The sequence below is a fragment of the Simochromis diagramma genome, unplaced genomic scaffold (genome assembly GCF_900408965.1).
Source record: "Simochromis diagramma unplaced genomic scaffold, fSimDia1.1 OVJJ01000610.1, whole genome shotgun sequence".
In the NCBI taxonomy this organism is placed as follows: domain Eukaryota; kingdom Metazoa; phylum Chordata; class Actinopteri; order Cichliformes; family Cichlidae; genus Simochromis; species Simochromis diagramma.
The window spans coordinates 599,207-619,422 of NW_024387063.1; the positions used below are offsets into that span (position 1 = coordinate 599,207).

At 34.8% G+C, this 20,216-nt stretch overlaps 1 protein-coding gene and 1 long non-coding RNA gene across 2 annotated transcripts in view; one reads left to right on the forward strand and one right to left on the reverse strand.

Annotated features, from left to right (window-relative positions):
- LOC120742116 (rho GTPase-activating protein 19-like) overlaps positions 1–8,421 on the reverse strand; it is a 9,280-nt gene extending 859 nt beyond the window's left edge. The window contains 3 exon segments of the mRNA XM_040045263.1: positions 7,040–7,120; positions 7,234–7,508; positions 8,293–8,421. Of these exon segments, the coding sequence (XP_039901197.1) occupies positions 7,040–7,120; positions 7,234–7,508; positions 8,293–8,336 (400 nt within the window). The 5' untranslated portion in view covers positions 8,337–8,421.
- LOC120742093 lies at positions 27–4,470 on the forward strand. The gene is made up of 7 exons (XR_005697754.1): positions 27–143; positions 641–842; positions 944–1,347; positions 1,450–1,550; positions 2,386–2,617; positions 3,989–4,089; positions 4,392–4,470. It is a non-coding gene; the product is annotated as an uncharacterized LOC120742093 (long non-coding RNA).
- Positions 8,422–20,216: the final 11,795 nt, after the last annotated feature.

A 20,216-nucleotide genomic window follows, 5' to 3' on the forward strand; every position in this document is an offset into this window, starting at 1 on the left:
GTTTGCAGCTGAGGTCTGTTTATTGCAATTATCTTTGACTTGTTTTTATGTTTTATATGTTTATGTGTGTATTCATGTCTTGTATTGCTGTTAAATGTGTATGTATGTCTTGTATTGCTGGTAAATAACTTTCTTGCACTGAGGTCTGTTTATTGCAATATCTTTGACTTGTTTTTTAGTCTATAATGTTTATGTGTGTATTTATGTCTTGTATTGCTGGTAAGTAACTTCTTGTACTGCGGTCTGTTTATTGCAAATATCTTTGACTTGTTTTTTATGCCTTATAATGTTTATGTGTGTATTTATGTCTTGTATGTGCTGTAAGTAACTTCTTGGCACTAGGTCTGTTTATTGCAAATTTGACTTGTTTTTATGTCTTATAATGTTTATGTGTGTATTATGCTCCTTGTATTGCTGGTAAGTACTTTCTTGCACTGATGGTCGTTTATTGCAAATATCTTGACTTGTTTTTTATGTCTTGTAATGTTTGTGTGTGTATTTAGTTCTTGTATTGCTGGTAAGTACTTTCGTGCACTGAGGTCTGTTTATTTCAAATATCTTTGACTTGTTTTATGGCCTGATAATGTTATGTGTGTATGTATGTCTTGTATTTGCTGGTAAGTAACTTTGTTGCACTGAGGTCTGTTTGTTGCAAATATCTTTGACTTGTTTTTATGTCTTGTAATGTTTATGTGTGTATTTATGTCTTGTATTGCTGTTAAGTAACTTTCTTGCACTGAGGTCTGTTTATTGCAAATATCTTTGACTTGTTTTTATGTCTTATAATGTTTATGTGTGTATTTATGTCTTGTATTGCTGGTAAGTAACTTTCTTGTACTGAGGTCTGTTTGTTGCAAATATCTTTTGACTTGTTGTTTATGCCTGTAAATTTATGTGTGTATGTATGTCTTGTATTGCTGTTAAGTATTCTTCTTGCACTGAGGTCTGTTTATTGCAATTATCTTTGACTTGTTTTTATGTCTTGTAATGTTTATGTGTGTATGTATGTCTTGTATTGCTGTTAAGTATTTTTCTTGCACTGAGGTCTGTTTGTTGCAAATATCTTTGACCTATTTTTATGTCTTGTAATGTTTATATGTGTATTTATGTCTTGTATTGCTGGTAAGTAACTTTCTTGCACTGAGGTCTGTTTGTTGCAAATATCTTTGACTTGTTTTTATGTCTTATAATGTTTATGTGTGTATTTATGTCTTGTATTGCTGTTAAGTAACTTTCTTGCACTTAGGTCTGTTTATTGCAAATATCTTTGACTTATTTTTATGTCTAATAATGTTTATGTATGTATTTATGTCTTGTATTGTTGGTAAGTAACTTTCTTGCACTTAGGTCTGTTTATTGCAAAATATCTTTGACTTGTTTTTATGTCTTATAATGTTTATGTGTGTATTTATGTGTTGTATTGCTAGTAAGTAACTTTCTTGCACTGAGGTCTGTTTATTGCAAATATCTTTGACTTGTTTTTATGTCTTATAATGTTTATGTGTGTATTTATGTCTTGTATTGCTGGTAAGTAACTTTCTTGCACTGAGGTCTGTTTATTGCAAATTATCTTTGACTTGTTTTTATGTCTTATAATGTTTATGTGTGTATTTATGTCTTGTAATATTTATGTGTGTATTTACGTCTTGCATTGCTGGTAAGTAACTTTCTTGCACTGAGGTCTGTTTATTGCAAATAATTCTGACCTGTTTTTATGTGTTATAATGTTTATGTGTGTATTTATGTCTTGTATTGCTGTTAAATGTGTATTTATGTCTATATTGCTGGCAAGTATCTTCTGCATTAGGTCGTGTTATTGCAAAATCATTACTGTTTTTTATGTCTTATAAGTTTAGTATTATTTATTGCTTGTAATGTTTATGTGTGTATTATTCTTGTATTGCTGTTAAATGTGTATGTATGTCTCGTATTGCTGGTAAGTAACTTTCTTGCACTTAGGTCTGTTTATTGTAAATACTTTGACTTGTTTTAGTGTCTTGTATGTTTTATGTGTATGTATGTCTCGTATTGCTGGTAAGTAACTTTCTTGCACTTAGGTCTGTTTATTGCAAATATCTTTGACTTGTTTTTATGCCTTATAATGTTTATGTGTGTATTTATGTCTTGTAATGTTTATGTGTGTATTTATGTCTTGTAATGTTTATGTGTGTATTTATGTTTTTTAATGTTTATGTATGTATTTATATCTTATAATATTTATTTATGTATGTATGTCTTGTAATATTTATGTGTGTATTTATGTCTCGTAATGTTTATGTGTGTATTTATGTCTTTTAATGTTTATGTGTGTATTTATGTCTTGCATTGCTGTTAAATGTGTATGTATGTCTTGTATTGCTGTTAAGTAACTTTCTTGCACTGAAGGTCTGTTTATTGGAAATATCTTTGACTTGTTTTTATGTCTTATAATGTTTATGTGTGTATTTATGTCTTGTATTGCTGGTAAGTAACTTTCTTGCACTGAGGTCTGTTTATTGCAAATATCTTTGACTTGTTTTTATGTCTTATAATGTTTATATGTGTATTTATGTCTTGTATTGCTGTTAAATGTGTATGTATGTCTCGTATTGCTGTTAAGTAACTTTCTTGCACTGAGGTCTTTTTATTGCAAATATCTTTGACTTGTTTTAATGTCTTGTAATGTTTGTGTGTGTATGTATGTCTTGTATTGCTGGTTAGTCACTTTCTTGCACTGAGGATTGTTTATTGCAAATATCTTTGACTATTTCTATGTCTTATAATGTTTATGTGTGTATTTATGTCTTGTATTGCTGGTAAATAACTATCTTGTACTGAGGTCTGTTTGTTGCAAATATCTTTGACTTGTTTTTATGTCTCATAATGTTTATGTGGTATTTATGTCTATAAATGTTATGTGTGTATTTAGCTGGTAATATTTATGTGTGTATTTATGTCTGTATGCTGGTAAGTAACTTCTTGCACTGCGGTCTGTTTGTCGCAAATATCTCTGACTTGTTTTTATGTCTGTAAATGTTTATGGTGGGTATTTATGTCTGTAAGTGTATGTGTGTACTTTATTCTTTTATGTTTCTTGTGAGTTTGTCTAAGTTTATGGTGTATTTATGTCTTGTAAATGTTTTTGTTGTGTGGATGTATGCTTTGAATGTTTTATGTGTGTATTTATGTCTTGTACGTCTTTGCATTGCTGGTAAGTAACTTCTCTTTGCACTGAGGTCTGTTTATTGCAACATATTATGACCTGTTTTTATGTGTTATAATGTTTATTGTGTTGTATTTATGTCTTGTATTGCTGGTAAGTTACTTTCTTGCACTGAGGTCTGTTTTTTTGCAAATATCTTTGACTTGTTTTTATGTCTTATAATGTTTATGTGTGTATTTATGTCTTTGTATTGCTGGTAAGTAACTTTCTTGCACTGCGGTCTGTTTTATTGCAAATATCTTTGACAGTTTTTTATGTCCTTGTAATGTTTATGTGTGTATTTATGTCTTGTATTGCTGGTAAGTAACTTTCTTGCACTGAGGTCGTTTATTGCAAATATCTTTGACTTCTTTTTATGTCTTATAATGTTTATGTGTGTATTTATGTCTTGTGTTGCTGTTAAATGTGTATTTATGTCTTGTATTGCTGGTAAGTAACTTTCTTGCACTGATGTCTGTTTATTGCAATTATCTTTGACTTGTTTTTATGTCTTATAATGTTTATGTGTGTATTTATGTCTTGTATTGCTGTTAAATGTGTATGTATGTCTTGTATTGCTGGTAAATAACTTTCTTGCACTGAGGTCTGTTTATTGCAATTATCTTTGACTTGTTTTTATGTCTTATAATGTTTTATGTGTGTATGTATGTCTTGTATTGCTGGTAAGTAACTTTCTTGCACGGCGGTCTGTTATTGTCAAATATCTTTGACTGTGTTTTATGCCTTATAATGTTTTATGGTGTTATTATGTCTTGTATTGCTGGTAAGTAACTTTCTTGCACTTAGGTCTGTTTATTGCAAATATCTTTGACTTGTTTTTATGTCTTATAATGTTTATGTGTGTATTTATGTCTTGTATTGCTGGTAAGTAACTTTCTTGCACTGAGGTCTTTTTTATTGCAAATATCTTTGACTTGTTTTTATGTCTTATAATGTTTATATGTGTATTTATGTCTTGTATTGCTGGTAAGTAACTTTCTTGCACTGAGGTCTGTTTATTGCAAATATCTTTGACTTGTTTTTGCTGTTAATGTTGTATGTGTGTATTTTATGTCTGTATTGCTGGTAAGTAACTTTCTTGCACTGAAGTCTGTTTATTGGAAATATCTTTGACTTGTTTTTATGTCTTATAATGTTTATGTGTGTATATATGTCTTGTATTGCTGGTAAGTAACTTTGTTGCACTAAGGTCTGTTTGTTGCAAATATCTTTGACTTGTTTTTATGTCTTATAATGTTTATATGTGTATTTATGTCTTGTATTGCTGTTAAGTAACTTTCTTGCACTGAGGTCTGTTTATTGCAATATCTTTGACTTGTTTTTATGTCTTATAATGTTTATGTGTGTATTTATGTCTTGTATTGCTGGTAAGTAACTTTGTTGCACTAAGGTCTGTTTGTTGCAAATATCTTTGACTTGTTTTTATGCCTTGTAATGTTTATGTGTGTATGTATGTCTTGTATTGCTGTTAAGTATTCTTCTTGCACTGAGGTCTGTTTATTGCAATTATCTTTGACTTGCTTTTATGTCTTATAATGTTTATGTGTGTATGTATGTCTTGTATTGCTGTTAAGTATTTTTCTTGCACTGAGGTCTGTTTTATTGCAAATATCTTTGACTTGTTTTTAGGTCTTATAATGTTTATATGTGTATTTATGCTTGATGTGCTGAAGTAACTTTTTGCACTGAGGTCTGTTTGTTGCAAATATCTTTGACTTGTTTTTATGTCTTGTAATGTTTATGTATGTATTTATGTCTTGTATGTTGGTAAGTAACTTCTGCACTGAGGTCTGTTTATTGCAAATATCTTTGACTTGTTTTTTATGTCTTATAATGTTTATGTGTGTGTATTTTATGTGTTGTATTGCTAGTAAGTAACTTTCTTGCACTGATGTCTGTTTATTGCAATTATCTTTGACTTGTTTTTATGTCTTATAATGTTTTATGTGTGTATTTATGTCTTGTATGCTTGTAAGGTAACTTTTTGCACTGAGGTCTGTTTGTTGCAATTATCTTTGACCTTGTTTTTATGTCTTGTAATGTTTATGTGTGTATTTATGCTTGATATTTATGTGTGTATTTATGTCTTGCATTGCTGGTAAGTAACTTTCTTGCACTGAGGTTGTTTATTTGCAAATACTCTGACTGTTTTTTATTGTATAGGTTATGTGTGTATTTAGTCTGTATGCTGGTAAGTAATTTCTTGCACTGAGGTCTGTTTTATTGCAATATACTTGACTTGTTTTTATGTCTTATAATGTTTATGTGTGTATTTATGTCTTCAATTGCTGGTAATTAACTTTCTTGCACTGAGGTCTGTTTTATTGCAAATATCTTTGACTTCTTTTTATGTCTTGTAATGTTTATGTGTGTATTTATGTCTTGTAATATTTATGTGTGTATTTATGTCTTGTATTGCTGTTAAATGTGTATGTATGTCTCATATTGCTGGCAAGTAACTTTCTTGCACTTAGGTCTGTTTATTGCAAATATCTTTGACTTGTTTTTATGTCTTATATGTTTATGTATGTATATGTCGTGTATGTTGATGTTGTATTTATTTCTGTATTGCTGTTAAAGTGTATATGTCTGTATGCTGGAAGTACTTTCTTGCATAGGTCTGTTTATTGCAAATATCTTGACTTGTTTTATGTCTATAAGTTTATTGTATTGTCTTGTAATGTTTATGTGTGTATTTATTTCTTGTATTGCTGTTAAATGTGTATGTATGTCTCGTATTGCTGTTAAGTAACTTTCTTGCACTTAGGTCTGTTTATTGCAAATATCTTCTTGACTTGTTTTTATGTCTTGTAATATTTTTATGTGTATGTAGTCTGCGATTGCTGGGTAAGTAATTTCTTGCACTTAGGTCTGTTGTATTGCAAATATCTTGACTTGTTTTTATGCCTTATAATGTTTATGTGTGTATTTATGTCTTGTAATGTTTATGTGATGGTCTTGTATTTATGTCTGGTATTTATGTTTTTTAATGTTATGTAGGTGTTTATGATCTGATAATGATTTATTGTGGTGTGTATTTAAATTTATGTGTTTTTAAGTTAGTCGTAATGTATTCTGTTGTTAATTCTTATGTGGTTATTTTTCTTGAATGTTTATGTGTGTATTAGAACAACTAGCTTGCAACAATGAACTGAAATCCCCAATGCAATTGCATTCCAAAGATGTGTGTCCACTACTCACACGGAGACACAAAGGCTTCAATAAAATTGTCAATGTACTCAGACAAAACAGACGTTATACTGTTCTGTAATTATTTTTCCGAAAATGGAAATACTTCTACTCTATGCAAAATGATCATGGTAATCGTTTTGCACATAATTGTGCAACCCTATTTAATATGGCTGATTGGAACAGTTAATGCATATGGTGCATACACGTATTCAATTTGAAAATATGCTGACTGTTAAAGTCTTTTAATAATCACCACATTTAGCAGGATATTTCAAGCTTTAAAAATAAGTCAGTTTTTTCTTTGCGCTTGCACTCAGTGTGTTTTGTCAATGTATCTGAATAGTATGAAGAAGTTGTGGCAAACGTGTAGTAAGAGTTAACATATAGTACATATTAAATAAAATTTGCAGTGCTAAACTTTCAAAACTGATTATCTTGTTATTCTGCTCTGAATCCAAAAATGTACTGCATGATTGTGACCTCAGGAGAGTTTGTCTAAAAGAGTGCACAAACTGAGAAAGCCTCTTCACAAATGAAACACGGCCAATGTTGCAGCCAGTGTAGTTGCTTTCTACATGAGCGAAGAGGACATGGATGTATTAACAACTGATTAAGGAATCTGCGAATATCATTTAAATCACTCACTTTTACTCAGGTAATCAATAAGCTTGTACATCTGGGCCATGCAGCTTTCTGTCAGACAGGTTCCAAACACAAGGCCCTTATCTGTGAAAGCATGAAAAAGGAGATACTAAAGATTAAAGACCTCTCAACAAACTTGCATATTCTGCATGCGCTTTCAGTTTTCACCACAGTCGTAACCTAGCTGAGTGTCTGACCTTTGCGTTTAAGAAAGTTGAAAGAACGGAAAAATCCTCCATTTCCGCCTGTTGGGGTCTTGGGGCTGTCCTCTCCCAGAAGCTGTGCAAACTCTGACCCAGGAAGATCAATTAGTCTAGTAATGTTACTGAGCACCAGCTCCAGGAAAACATCTGGGTTCTCATGGCGGAGTTTCTCAACAAAAAAGTCTGGGTTGAAGATGACTGGTGGTCGGCCAGCACGAGAAGCCCCAGGAGATTCCTCATGGTTGATCACCATACTGTACACTGTATTGCTGAGGAGGAGATGCGTAAGGTTAACACGTGTTTGTATGTGTGAGGAGGACACTTTACATTTAGATTTAGCACTTTTATCCAAAGGGGTCTGGAATTGGTGTCTCATTCAACTATTTGCTGATACACCCATAACAGTGAGTCACCATCCAAGGTGGCCTTAACAATTTGGGATTCACAGTTTCACCCAAGGAAATGTTAACATAAACAGCAATAAGGTGTACACAAACTGTCTTATACATCTGATCTTCCAAATTCAACATCTCAAGCAAAGTTTGATAAGAACTTTAAGACAGTAAGCTACAGCAAACGAGATTACTTTGTTATTTAGCTAGTTTTACCCTCTGAAGAAGGTGAATGCATACACAGACACGCGGGACAGTGATAACGTGTAGATAACCTAGATTCATTTTAGCTGATGTGAATTAGATCAGCCCAAACACATTATGTACATTCAAGCCACTCAGCTAACATTGCTAGTGTTTTATGTTCCCACTGGTATCCGATAATATTTTTAGACGTAGCTATACATTTAAATTGCTCCAAAACTGTAACTAATATAATGTGTGGGTGTTTTAAACTGCATTACGACGACGACGACAAGCAGATGACACGCTGCTGTGCCACTACACTAAAATGACCAAGCTTGTTGAGTGGCAGTTTATCACTCTCATTAACATAACGCATTTTCAGCAGTTTAAAAACTCCATAGTTCAGCAATAAGGGTAAGAAACTCCTCGTCTATGTTAATACCAACAAAATATAAAAAATCTATTTCGTTTTTACCTTCTTTTTTCTGTGTTTTCATCTGCAGCTTTACTTGTAGCCATGTTCAGTTTGAATGCTCGGCTGTTGTCTTCTGGGCACCGCCTACGTCGTCAACCATTGGTGGTTGTCGAACTCGGGGCGTGACACGAGGGCCATGATTTGCATGTCTCTTACTATGATTGGTCAGTTTGAATTTAGGGGTTAATAGAGAGGAAAACGATATCAGTAAACAAACAGAGCTGAATGAACTAAATATTCAGCTCATTCAGCTATTATACATCCGCAAATCTTACACAAAATAACAGCCAGGCGTCAATTCTTTTTTTTTTTTAAATTACAGTTACTTTTGCGTTGTCAAGTATGACCTTATTATTAATAGTAGTAGTAGTGATAGTATTAGTAGTAGTACATATATATGACTTAAAATTGCCCATAGGTGTGAATGGATCTCTGCCACGACAGACTGGCAACCTGGTGTACCCAGCCTCTTGTCCTATTGCAGCTGGTATAGGCTCCAGCCTACAGATTGGGTTCTCATTTTTTCCAGATGATTGGGCACCGTGGAGAAGAAGAGAAATTTAGTTTGTTGTGAAGAAGTTATGTGGAGCAGTTACAAAAGTTGAAAAGTGATCATATAAATGGGGGTTTAAATTTTCAACTGATAAGACTAAAATAATGTTTTTTACGAGGAAAAGAGCTGGTAATAGTATCAACCTCAAATTAAGTGGACAAGAGTTGGAAAGAGAACAACCTAAATTTATTGTATTTTGGTTTAATGAAAGGGTGACATGAGCTGTAAATATTTAAAAAAAATAATACACACATGCATATTAAACATAATGAGGAAGTGACAGAAATTCTTTGAAAACCATTGGATTATTCAGGGCAGTATTATATCAGTGCTCCATATAATTCAGCAGCAGGTACAAGTCTTCATAAATTCAACAATATCCATTATCAGTCTCTAAGACGCTCCATAAGTGCATTTAAACAACCCCGACAGCAACATTACAGGAAGTGATGAAAAGAAAGAAAAGAAACGCCACTTCCATGGCGACAGGTGTATCAAATAAAGCACCTAGGCATGCAGACTGTTTCTACAAACACTTGTGAAAGAATGGGTTGTTCTCAGGAGATCAGAGAATTTGAGCGTGGCATCGTGATATGGTGCCAGCTGTGCAACAAGTTCAGTCATGAAATTTCCTCGCTACTAAACATTCAACTGTTAGTGGCCAAAGGGATCACCAACTTTCTGCAGAGTCAATCACTACAGACCGCTAAACTTCATGTGGCTTTCAGATTAGCTCAATAACAACCGTAGAGAGCTTCACAGAATGGGTTTCCATGGCCAAGCAGCATCCAAGCCTTAAATGCAATGCAAAGCACCGAATGTAGTCCCTTCTATATCTAGGGTGTTCTGTATAATGTTTGATCATGATTATACTTTTTTTTAATATATTTTTCTACAGTAAAAAAGTAACCTTGGATTTCATATATTTCTTACACAGAACATGCAAATAAAGATTTGAAAATATTTTGTAGCTGTTGTTGAAGAGCTGCGTCAGAGGTTTGCTCTGCTGTGACAGAGTTGCTGCTGAACAACAAACTAGTTGTTAAGTTATGAAGTTAATTTCTTTCTCATAAAAAGTCTTTATGGCACAGCAACATGACTGTTTAGTTTTGTTGCATTAATGCTTTGTGCACTTTGCAATGCAATTACTTCTCTGCTTTTCTGTGCTTCGAGACATCACTTCTGATGAGTGTGTGTTTAATGTCCACAGTGTGACAAAGTGTATCTGTAGTCAAATCCATTCATTGTTAAGTTTTTTTTTTTATCCCTACCTATTAAAGTAACTCTCTCAAATTACACCAGCCAGGAGTGCAAGATCGGAACAAATTCATTCAATTCAACACACTTTTATTAAAATTTACATAGGTAAAGACCATGTGAGACATTTGCAGAGTGCAGTAATCACTGTCACAATGCGCATTAGGCAAACTGTTGAAAGAGTAACACTATTGTGGTGGTTGGATGGCATGTCTTTCTGGTGACAAATTCCACACTAAATTCGAACATTGTCTGTGGATCACGTTGTCATAAAATATATACAATTTTCAAGGTAACTGTGTGCCACAGATTTTTTAATTCCTATTTGGAATTACTTTACTTTAATTTAAATATAATTTAAATATTCTTCTCCTGAAAGTGAAACTCTGACAAATACACATGCCATAAGGCCAGTGGCAAAAAATACTTTTGGTAACAACTGACAGGGTCACAAAACTGACACTGTGCCTCTTCAGCCTACATGTTCCTTACATTTTTACATGCTGTTGCCATTTAAATAACCTGCATAAAACAACAGGATTCCTGGAGCATTTAAAACTAGGTCACTGGTTGGCCCAAGGATGCTAAAACATTAAAAGCATATGGACTCTTCCTTCAGGAATGTTGCAATGCTATGGAGGAATTGTAGCACTTGGAAGAGTTAAGCATGCTAGCTAACATGAAAATTCAGATTCAGAAGTTTCCATTCAAACTGAGAGAAAAATGGAGAATAAACACAAACAAGATTCTTGAGAGGACTGACCAAAGAGCATGTCTTCTAGATATTGGTAACTTTATTGAACATCAGATTAGGATTATACCAGACCCAGTTTTTGGAGATATACGGGATTTACAGCTGCAAAGGGAATCATAAAACCTATTAAATCTCAAATAAAATTGCAGTTTAAAAGAAACAGCTTTGTCACTTATGTTTCTCTTAAGGATGACTGTAAAATTGCTTCTTTCAAACATGAAAAGTCTCCTGTCAAATCAAGCTTTTTCCTGTCTGTATTGTGTACAGGATGGTCATATATTGGAACAATGTCGACAGCTAGGAAAAAGGTCACATGGGGAAAAATGAGACTTTATAAAGTATAACTGACTGTTTGACTGCACAGTACAGAGTCCTGTCTATTGAGTGTAGTACCAGCAAATGTGACAGAAGAGACTTCTCATTAAAAGGTTTCTTGAAACATCTTCAAAAAACTAAAGAAGTCGATTCACTTTTCTCTTTAAGCTCCTTCGATCAGGTTGAATAGAATGTTATCATTTAGAATGGAATATCATGAAGAATCATATTTTATCATGCAGAATGTAACATTATCGTCTAAAATAGAATGTCAAAATGTGCAATAAAATTTCATCTTGTCCAATGAAACATACTCAAGTATGGAATGTCACAGTGCTGAATGAAATGTCATAAAATGGCATTTTATCATGCAGAATGGAATTTCATTGGTAAATAATCATGTGGAATGGAACATCATCATGTAGAACACAATGTCATAGTGAACAATTGAACCAAATGGCAAAACAAACAAACCCACCAACTTTACACTCTGAACCACTGAACAAGTGAAACGTATAAATGAAATTGATGATTTATTTTAGTGAAGAACACAGTAAATGGGGTTGTGATAACTGGGATATGTATTGAGAACACCTGATTGGAGGCAGGCGTATGTCTGTGATATGTAAAGGCGATCAATCAGCATGTGTTTTTCAGTAGTTGCAGGAGCAATAAGTTGCGTATATCCTCTTGACTAACATTTCATAGATGCTTTTTTTCCCTCTTCTCATAAGTCTCCACAAACAATGACTGGTTGGTGATTCGTCATGTTCAATGAGTCCAACAGGTTTTGCATTTGTGGTAAAAACCTGTTGTGGCTGTAATTTGGTGGTCTGTATACAGTTGCAATCAAAGCTCTGACTGGTAATTCAACTTTGAGGACAACAAATTCAAGGTCAGTCACATTTTGCAGGTATTTTCAGGCCTCAGCTCTAAGAGTTTTCTTATAGTACAGTGCAAATCCACCACCATTTGCCGTGTCTGTATGGTTTGTGTAAGAGACGTGTCTGCTGTATTGTTCCAGCTGGAGGGAGACTGAGAGGATCCAGACAAGTGTGTTTCTCAGAAGCAAGTTTAGCATTGGGTATTTTGGTCAGACATCTTACATGTTATATACTTGTCAATAAATTTGTACACATGGTCTTTGAGGTCGCTTCCTAATTCAGATGCATCTTTGACCTAAACCAGTAAATGGATATGAGGGCTACCTCTAGCCTGAAACTCCATTCTATAGAAGTCACCTTCTGCTTCACCAATGGGCTGTGCAGGGGACAGGATCAGATTTGCCATTAGGGTATCGATTCTCTTTTCAAACATGCGCATGACAGTGACAGGTTTGTATCAGAGAATTTCACACTTTGAATTCCAGTCAAGCTCAGAAAACTCCACTTGTTCACTTTGTTGAGTTTTTATGACCTCAACAACCTCAGGTCATTTTATTTCAGCAGTCCAAAATGTCAGGAAAAAAGTTGACTATCCTAGCTGTCTGACCATAGCATGGATATCTTTCAGTGACCTTCTCCCAGTAGGCTGGAGTACCTCTCAGAGGTTTGATGAAGAGTGTTCATCTTTGTTATCTATCAATTTCACCACTTCATCTTTATTCTGAAGCATTCTGTTAGAGTTTTAGATTCATCTTTGGTGATTGCCTTACTTTTGTGCAATTGGATTGACATGCTGTTTGTAGCCATGTGTGTTTCTGTCACAAACTGTGAAAAAAATAAGTTGCAAAGCGTGTATCTGCAGAGAACATCCGTGAATTAAAGTACATGCTTGGGGACAGTTTAATTTGTCTGGCTTTTGTTCTGTCCAGTTGCAAACTGCACAAGAAAGGTCATGGCTTCAAGTTTAGGAACAGAGAAAAAGCCAACAGGTTTATTTCCTTGGGCAGGTGCAAAGGTAAAAATTCCTTTGCCATATGATAACATTTCCTGTGCTATATCTGGTGGTTGCATACAGGTATCCAGAGAAAGACCAGGTCGAAGTTCCTCCTTTTCCTTCTCCATATCTTTTAATGGCTCTTCATTTGAATCTGACTGTTCAAGCTCTATTTGTTCATTTACGTTGTTAGATGGCTGAAGCAGCTCAGCTGCTGTATCCTCAGTGGTTCTCCTTTCTGGCACAATTTGGTGTTCTGAGTTTCTGGGCTGTGCACCCTGTATATCTGCATCAGGAGTGCAATGTTCTGTCTCTATTACCTGATTATCTGTGGGATTTTATAAAGTAGCTTCCTCATCAATTGACACATCTTTGTATTCTGAATGTATTTCTTTTAGTTTTGATAGTCCTGCTAACACATTCTTTGTGTTCAGTGTAGAAGTGCTGGTATCCTTTGTACCTGGTGTGCCTTTTCAGTTTTACCTGCAGGAGTTGGCCTTCATTGCTGGGTCTTTGGAGCAAGTTTACTGTGGTTTCTACATCTGATGGTAAACAAACAGCCCCACGTATTGCTCTTTGCTGTCCTTTGGGCAATGCGATGATTTTGGCAAATGGAAGAATTTTAGCAATCAGTAGTTGTTCAAGTATATTTAATTCACTCAGTTCAGCTGGAATGGGTACTAGTGCTAAAATGTGTGCCACTGCTTTTTTTAGGTGGCTGTCACAACTGTGGCAGATCCACTCTTGCATTCTTTGTTTTGGAAATTACAAGGAGTTGCGCTTTCCCTGTCACAAACATGGACAAATTTCCCTGTCAAGCAAGTAGCAACAACGTGACTATTTCTAACACTTGTTGCAGTGTTTAATTTGATCAGGAAACAGTTCTGTGCCACACTGTACAGACATATAATGATCCTCCTGCAGAAGATGTGCTTTAACCATACCATAGAGTACATCTCCCTGTTTGAGCACCTTATCAAGTTGGGCTGTGTTGAATTTGCATTCCTTATTGTGGTAGACCAGGAATCTGAGGGAATTACATGTGCGTTGATAATTTCTAGAGAATTCTCGATTTAAACCTTTCATCACTTTGACAATGAGTTGTACTAACACACCACAAGTGCTGAACTTCGTTGCTCTGTAGCTCCTCCGTCAGTAGGTCTTCATTTGTGTCGTGGAGAGGCTGTTCAAGGAATGATAGAGGGGGCACATGTTGTATGAAATGTGTTTCAAGGTTAAGCAATAAAATTTATTTTCTCTTGGTACAACAAAGTTTCAAATGTCTTACATTTTCAAAGCAGACTCATTACTTTTGGTATATTTCATTTATTTTACGTTGCTGCTGGTCTTCAAACTTCAAATCAGTTTAAGCCCAAACAGTAACCCATGAAAGGCAATCGTGTGTGTGTGTGGGTGTGAGGGGATTTCAGATGCTGTTAAATCAGATATTGGGTCTACACATATGGCATGTTTCGTATTGTGAACAAACTGAGGCACACCAACTGTGATATTTAAAAGTTGCATGAAAATACTGTGTAGTTTAGTGCAGGAAAAACGGGTTAGATTGCACGTGGGGAGGAGGTGGTGCTCATAAAGAAGACCAGTGCGACGTCGGTCATATCGACCTGGTTTGGGTTTAAGCAGTCGGATGTTGAGCAGAAAAATATCATCTGCAAATTATGCCGGGCGACAGTAATAGGGAAGAGAGGGAATATAAGTAATTTGTTTTATCACCTCATAACAAAGCTTATTTTGGAATATGATGAAAGTCAAAAACTGCACCCTCCACAGACGCCCAGTCAGTCAAGTGGAAAGAAAAAAGGTAGTCCTACCTAGCCTTACACACCAGTAGACTGATATTTCCCAAGCCACATTTTGCACTTTAAAAAAAAACAAACAAAAAAAAAAAAACCAATTTAGAATTATTTTACCGATATTTTACTTGTGTGTTGGTTTTGTTTTGTTTTGTTTTTTTTTCTTTGGAAAAAAATCTGTTACATCTTAAAAATTATTTGAATAATTTTGTCATTTAAATGAAAAAGTTTTGCACAATAAATGTTCTTAAAATGGCATTCTGTACTGTTCAGTCATTTTTGACAGCAGAAAAGAATATATCGCAATATATTGTGAGTCATCTCTTTCCTTATTTTCCTGTTTAGAGGCAAAGTCACCCTCTACAATGGAGGCAAAAGAAAATAGATGTATTTTCCTTCTTTTTTCTGTTCATGGTGTACTTTACTGATTCAAGCTGGGAACCTTTATTAGAATTAAAATTTAGACTGAAATAAAGTGTGTATTCTATCTACTAATATATTTTATCATTACATGAATATAGCCTAAGGTTCAGTTAGCTTTGCATAAAATGGTTTGTAGAAATGTTAGAAATACAAGGAACTACTTTTCTTTAAGTACATTTCAGAAGTATTTTTAACACGAGTATCTGTACTTGGACTAAAGTACAAAGTGTCTGTAATTTGCCACCTCTGAGAGCGACACACACAGAGAAGCAGATGGAGACAGTCAGATATTCAGAAATATCTTTCCAGAAAGAAAATGGGTGCAGGATGGTGCTTCACCCACTTTCCAGATGTGTTACAATAGTAGAGGTGTCCTGGCCATCTGTTAACACATGGGATTTTCTTATGCTGGGTTTCAACATTTCAAATCAGGAGTTAAATGGAATTATCATCAGCTAGATGTGTGAAACCATTATAGCTCCTGTTAGCTCAAAGCTATAATTTGTTTTTCTTTTTTTAATGAGATCAGCTAAAGACACAATTTACAATGTGATGATACTTGTGCAAAGTGGGGCTATTATTGGAAAGAAAAGAAGTTTGAAAAGTGAAATTAAACTACGGTTATAAAACAGAAAATTAGGGGGAATACCGTTTTAGCTGGAGAATTTGAAGGCGTGTGGAACGCATCAGTTACCCAGAACGGTTTTGCTGGTGGAGTTGTGTCTGAAATCTGATAACATGTGATCTTAATTAAAATGATAAAATCTAGTAACACATTTGAAACAGTGAAACATGGATACTTTAAAGAAAACAAGTAACAGTAGTGGTTACTGAACTTACAAAAGAATCCCCGCTGTTTGCACAATGGTAAAATGCCAGCAGCAAGCAACTCCAGATGTTCACAGCTCACACTTAACACCTCAAATTGATCAAAATCTCACAAACCTATAATATTGCATTATGAGTAGATATGGGGCCTTTGAATGAAGAGTGAAAATGAAAAAGAGCCAATTAAGCATCAGGAAGGGGCCCAAGACTATGATCAAATACTTAGCTTAACTTTCTGTATAGAATAAGACTGCAGATAGAATAAATAGTGCATTTCTATCACACAGATTTGTTTAGAAGTTAACTAAACTTGTAAACATGTTGTACCATTACTACTCACAAGCAACAAGTCTGCAAAGCAGCAACGCAGCCAGCTTCCTGTTTCGTCCACCAACAGGAACATAAAAAAAACTCCACCAAAATATTAGCTTGTGAGTAGTCCCACTATAACCAGCAGAGGGTGCTGAAGAGAACAAAGCTATGCATGTCATATTTCACTGATATGCCAAGAACAAACTAGCACTGTGTCTTTCCCTGTCAGGTTTTCCAAAGACAAGTTATGCAGGTATACTCTGTAACGATGACCTTCCCTCATTTGACGATGACTGATTGACTTCTATCTTTCAGCAGAATGACATATCCTCGCATCTTCCGAGACAGTCTTTTACTTTCTGATTTAAAGGTTTTAAATGTAAAATTTACTTATTTATTATTTTTGTATTAAATCTAGATTAATGATCTATGTGAACTCATGGAGACTATGGAGGTGAGAATGAGAGTGAGTGAGCCATGATCTTGGTATTTACTTGCATCGTACAATACTAAACTTAACTCTATCGTCTTCCTTTGTGTAGTACATTGTGACAAGGACCACACAGGCAGCCATTCAGGACGAGAGTACGTTTATTCATCTACACAGCAATAACAATACTAACGATGTGATGTTACAGTCCGGAGCTAGGACCTACCTCCTCCGATCCCAGTGGCCCACTAAAGAGAGAGGGCATGATTGGGACATTTCTCTTCTGCTCATTCACATGAAAGGGATGGTGCTAGCCAAATCCAACCAATTTAAACTGGGTGTTTCATGGATCATACTTTTCTTCTACAGATAATGACTCCTATCATGACAAAACTGTTATCAAATGATGATTAACACAGAAAAGCCTGGAGTTCAGTTTTCTGGATAAGAAACTAAACAGGATAAGAGTGCAGCTGTTGTTAATTTCATGAACATCAAAGCAGCTGAAACTGACTAACAACTTCCTTTGCTACTTATCTGACCAGATCAATATCCCAAATTTAGTTGACTGGATGCTATACTCTGATTAAAAGTGTTTCATTTGCGTCTCACTGCTGCAGAAGGCAATAATGTGCAAGAAGTTTCAAATTCCATATGAAAATAAAATGCTTTATTTGTTATTATTTCTTTTGATAATTTTGAAATAAAACCTAGAAAGCTGAAATCTAACCTTCATATTTTAAGAAGCCAAAGAGGTGGCTGCTGTTAAGAAATAGAGAGATATTTTTAATATGTATCTGCTCATTAGATTGTTTTATGTACTTTAATAATGAAGGCTTGTAGAGCAAGGCCACTTTTGACTCACAAACTAAGTGCTCAACCAGACTGAAAAACAGGAAGTTGTACAGGCATATTAATGGATAAGACACAGAAAAGAGGAACTTTGTAAAGTACCAAAATAAAACCTATATGAGGCACAGTTTATGATTCTAATGTTAGAGATCCTGCAACTGGCGTTTGGGCTGTGCAGGGGTCTCTCTCTTCTGGAAGATGACTGAATAAAAAGAAAAATAAATGTTTTAACACACTATGAGTCGGTTTTCTCTGTTCTATCACGGGGACAAAAGAATCGGGGTTAATACTGCTGCAGCTGATGATGAAGCAGACAGCTCTAGTAAAATTGAGCTCAGTGGCAGCAATTTAGAGCCCCAGCAGACATCTGAATATGTTCTGAAGCTCTGAAGATATTCAGGGGAAATTTCAGTCAAAGTTGATCCACTTAGTTTCCACAAGAGAGCACGTAAGCACTGTGACAGGACGATGAATGCAGGAGTGGTTGCTGGTAAAGGCAAAGCTGGAATTAAAAAAAGAAAAAGATGAATTCATAGATAAAACAAATGCCACCAGATTACCTCAGCCACAATTTTATCCCCAAAGAGAGCTGTCATCCCAAAGTCAAGGTATCCAAAACATCACAAAATATATTTTGCAGAAGAAAATTTTAATGTAGTTACATTGCAATTTGTTGACAGTCCAGAGAATTATTATTCATGGATTTTCAAAATGCAACAAATGCTTATACTTTCAGATCAAGAAGGAGAGATGGATTTGACGATAAAGTGATTCGGAGTGGAGTCTGCAGAGCATGCAAGGCAGATTTGTACTGCAACTCTGTTCAGCATTACAGCTGCAGTCAAGGTCGTCTGGCAAGAGCTAAGAATGTTATGGCTCACCAGAAAAATTCATAGTATAAGCTATCTGTCTAGCTTTGAAGATGGAAACTCATTTTTTAACACACACATTTTAGTTCCAAATCCCTGCTGCAGAGGGCGACAGCGTCCAACACGTTTTTAATTTTCAGCTTGAAATAAACTGTTGGAATTAATAAACCTATCATATGTCCTTCATTAGTTGAAGGACTATACTTAACAATGTAATAGTTCATTACACTAACTCTGCCAAGCTTCAGCAGCTGAATAGATCTCCAAACACAAGACCTGACATGGCAAGCTGCCTGTGAGCTGCACTACAGTCAGCGGCTGGACATGCAGAAGTAAAATGATAAAACAAATCATTAGCTTGATCTTATAATGATATTTACCAGCATTAAACAGTATAAACTTGATTATAGTCTTCCCTTACGTAGTACACATTTGCAGCATTTTCAGCTGTCCTGGAATGAAACTGTTAAAATGCCAACAGTGAGTTGAAAATGAAGAAATACCTTAAGATCACTTCCTCTTTACAACATTTATTACAGTTATCGTCTCACTTTCAAAACTAAGTAACTATCTGAGTTGAGGATTCTGTTTTGTATATTGTACAGTTTCACCCATCCAGACTTTGAAATCACAACATTTAGGAGGTTAGACGAGTGTATTTATTAAGTCCAGCTATCAGCTAAGTTCTAAAAAAAATGCAGTTTACCAAAATTTTACATATGATGACTTTAAGATAACATGAACTCTTGCTTTTTATTCTGTGAACATCCATAAGTTCATCATTCATCACATATGAAACTCTTAAGAATGTGTGTCAGTGATCAAGCTGTGAAATATTAGCTGATTATACAAAAGTTTGAATTTTGCCTCCCCATCACTTTGAATGACTTAGGTGTAGATTTAAAATGTAACTTTGGTTCTATGTGTTTTGTATGACTCGTGTTGTGTTAATGGTCCAGGTTCAAATTGAATACAGACAAGCAACAATTTGAAAAAATTAAAATCATAGACACACGTTTTTAAAATATACTTATAAGATAAGCTATACTATGGGCAAATGGTTATACATGAAAATATAGAGATTTATTTTTTTATTTTATTTATTTTTTTAATGTACATAAAGTGCAGTGAGAGTGATAATGTATACACATGTATATTTGCAAATGTGTATTTTAATCGGAAGCTTCCCCATCACTCTCTCAGTCGCTGCTGCTGCTCTGGTCGTCACACTACTCTTTCTCTTGCTCTGAAGTAGGTGGGATGTTGTTTATTTGATTAATCACCCAGAGACATTTAAAGTCCACTGACGCTTAGTTGGCAGTATCATTCACAAGTTTAAAAATCCTAGTACATATCGTGAAACTGATAAATTAGGACAGATTATAAGAACATGATCAGTGCACTTGCTACAAAAACATATAAGCCAAAAGTTTGTTAAAGACTCTAGCCTAAAACATATAAGTGACCATATCAGTGCATTGATTTAACTCCTTTTGAAACTCTTTAGCACAATGTAAGAAAAACACCATCAGCAAGGAAACTACAGAATATTTGTGAGCAAAAAGCTTTTACGTGAGAAGCTGGCTAGAATTTTAAGATTCTGCGAGAGCTGCATACAGATGAAACATGGCCTCATATC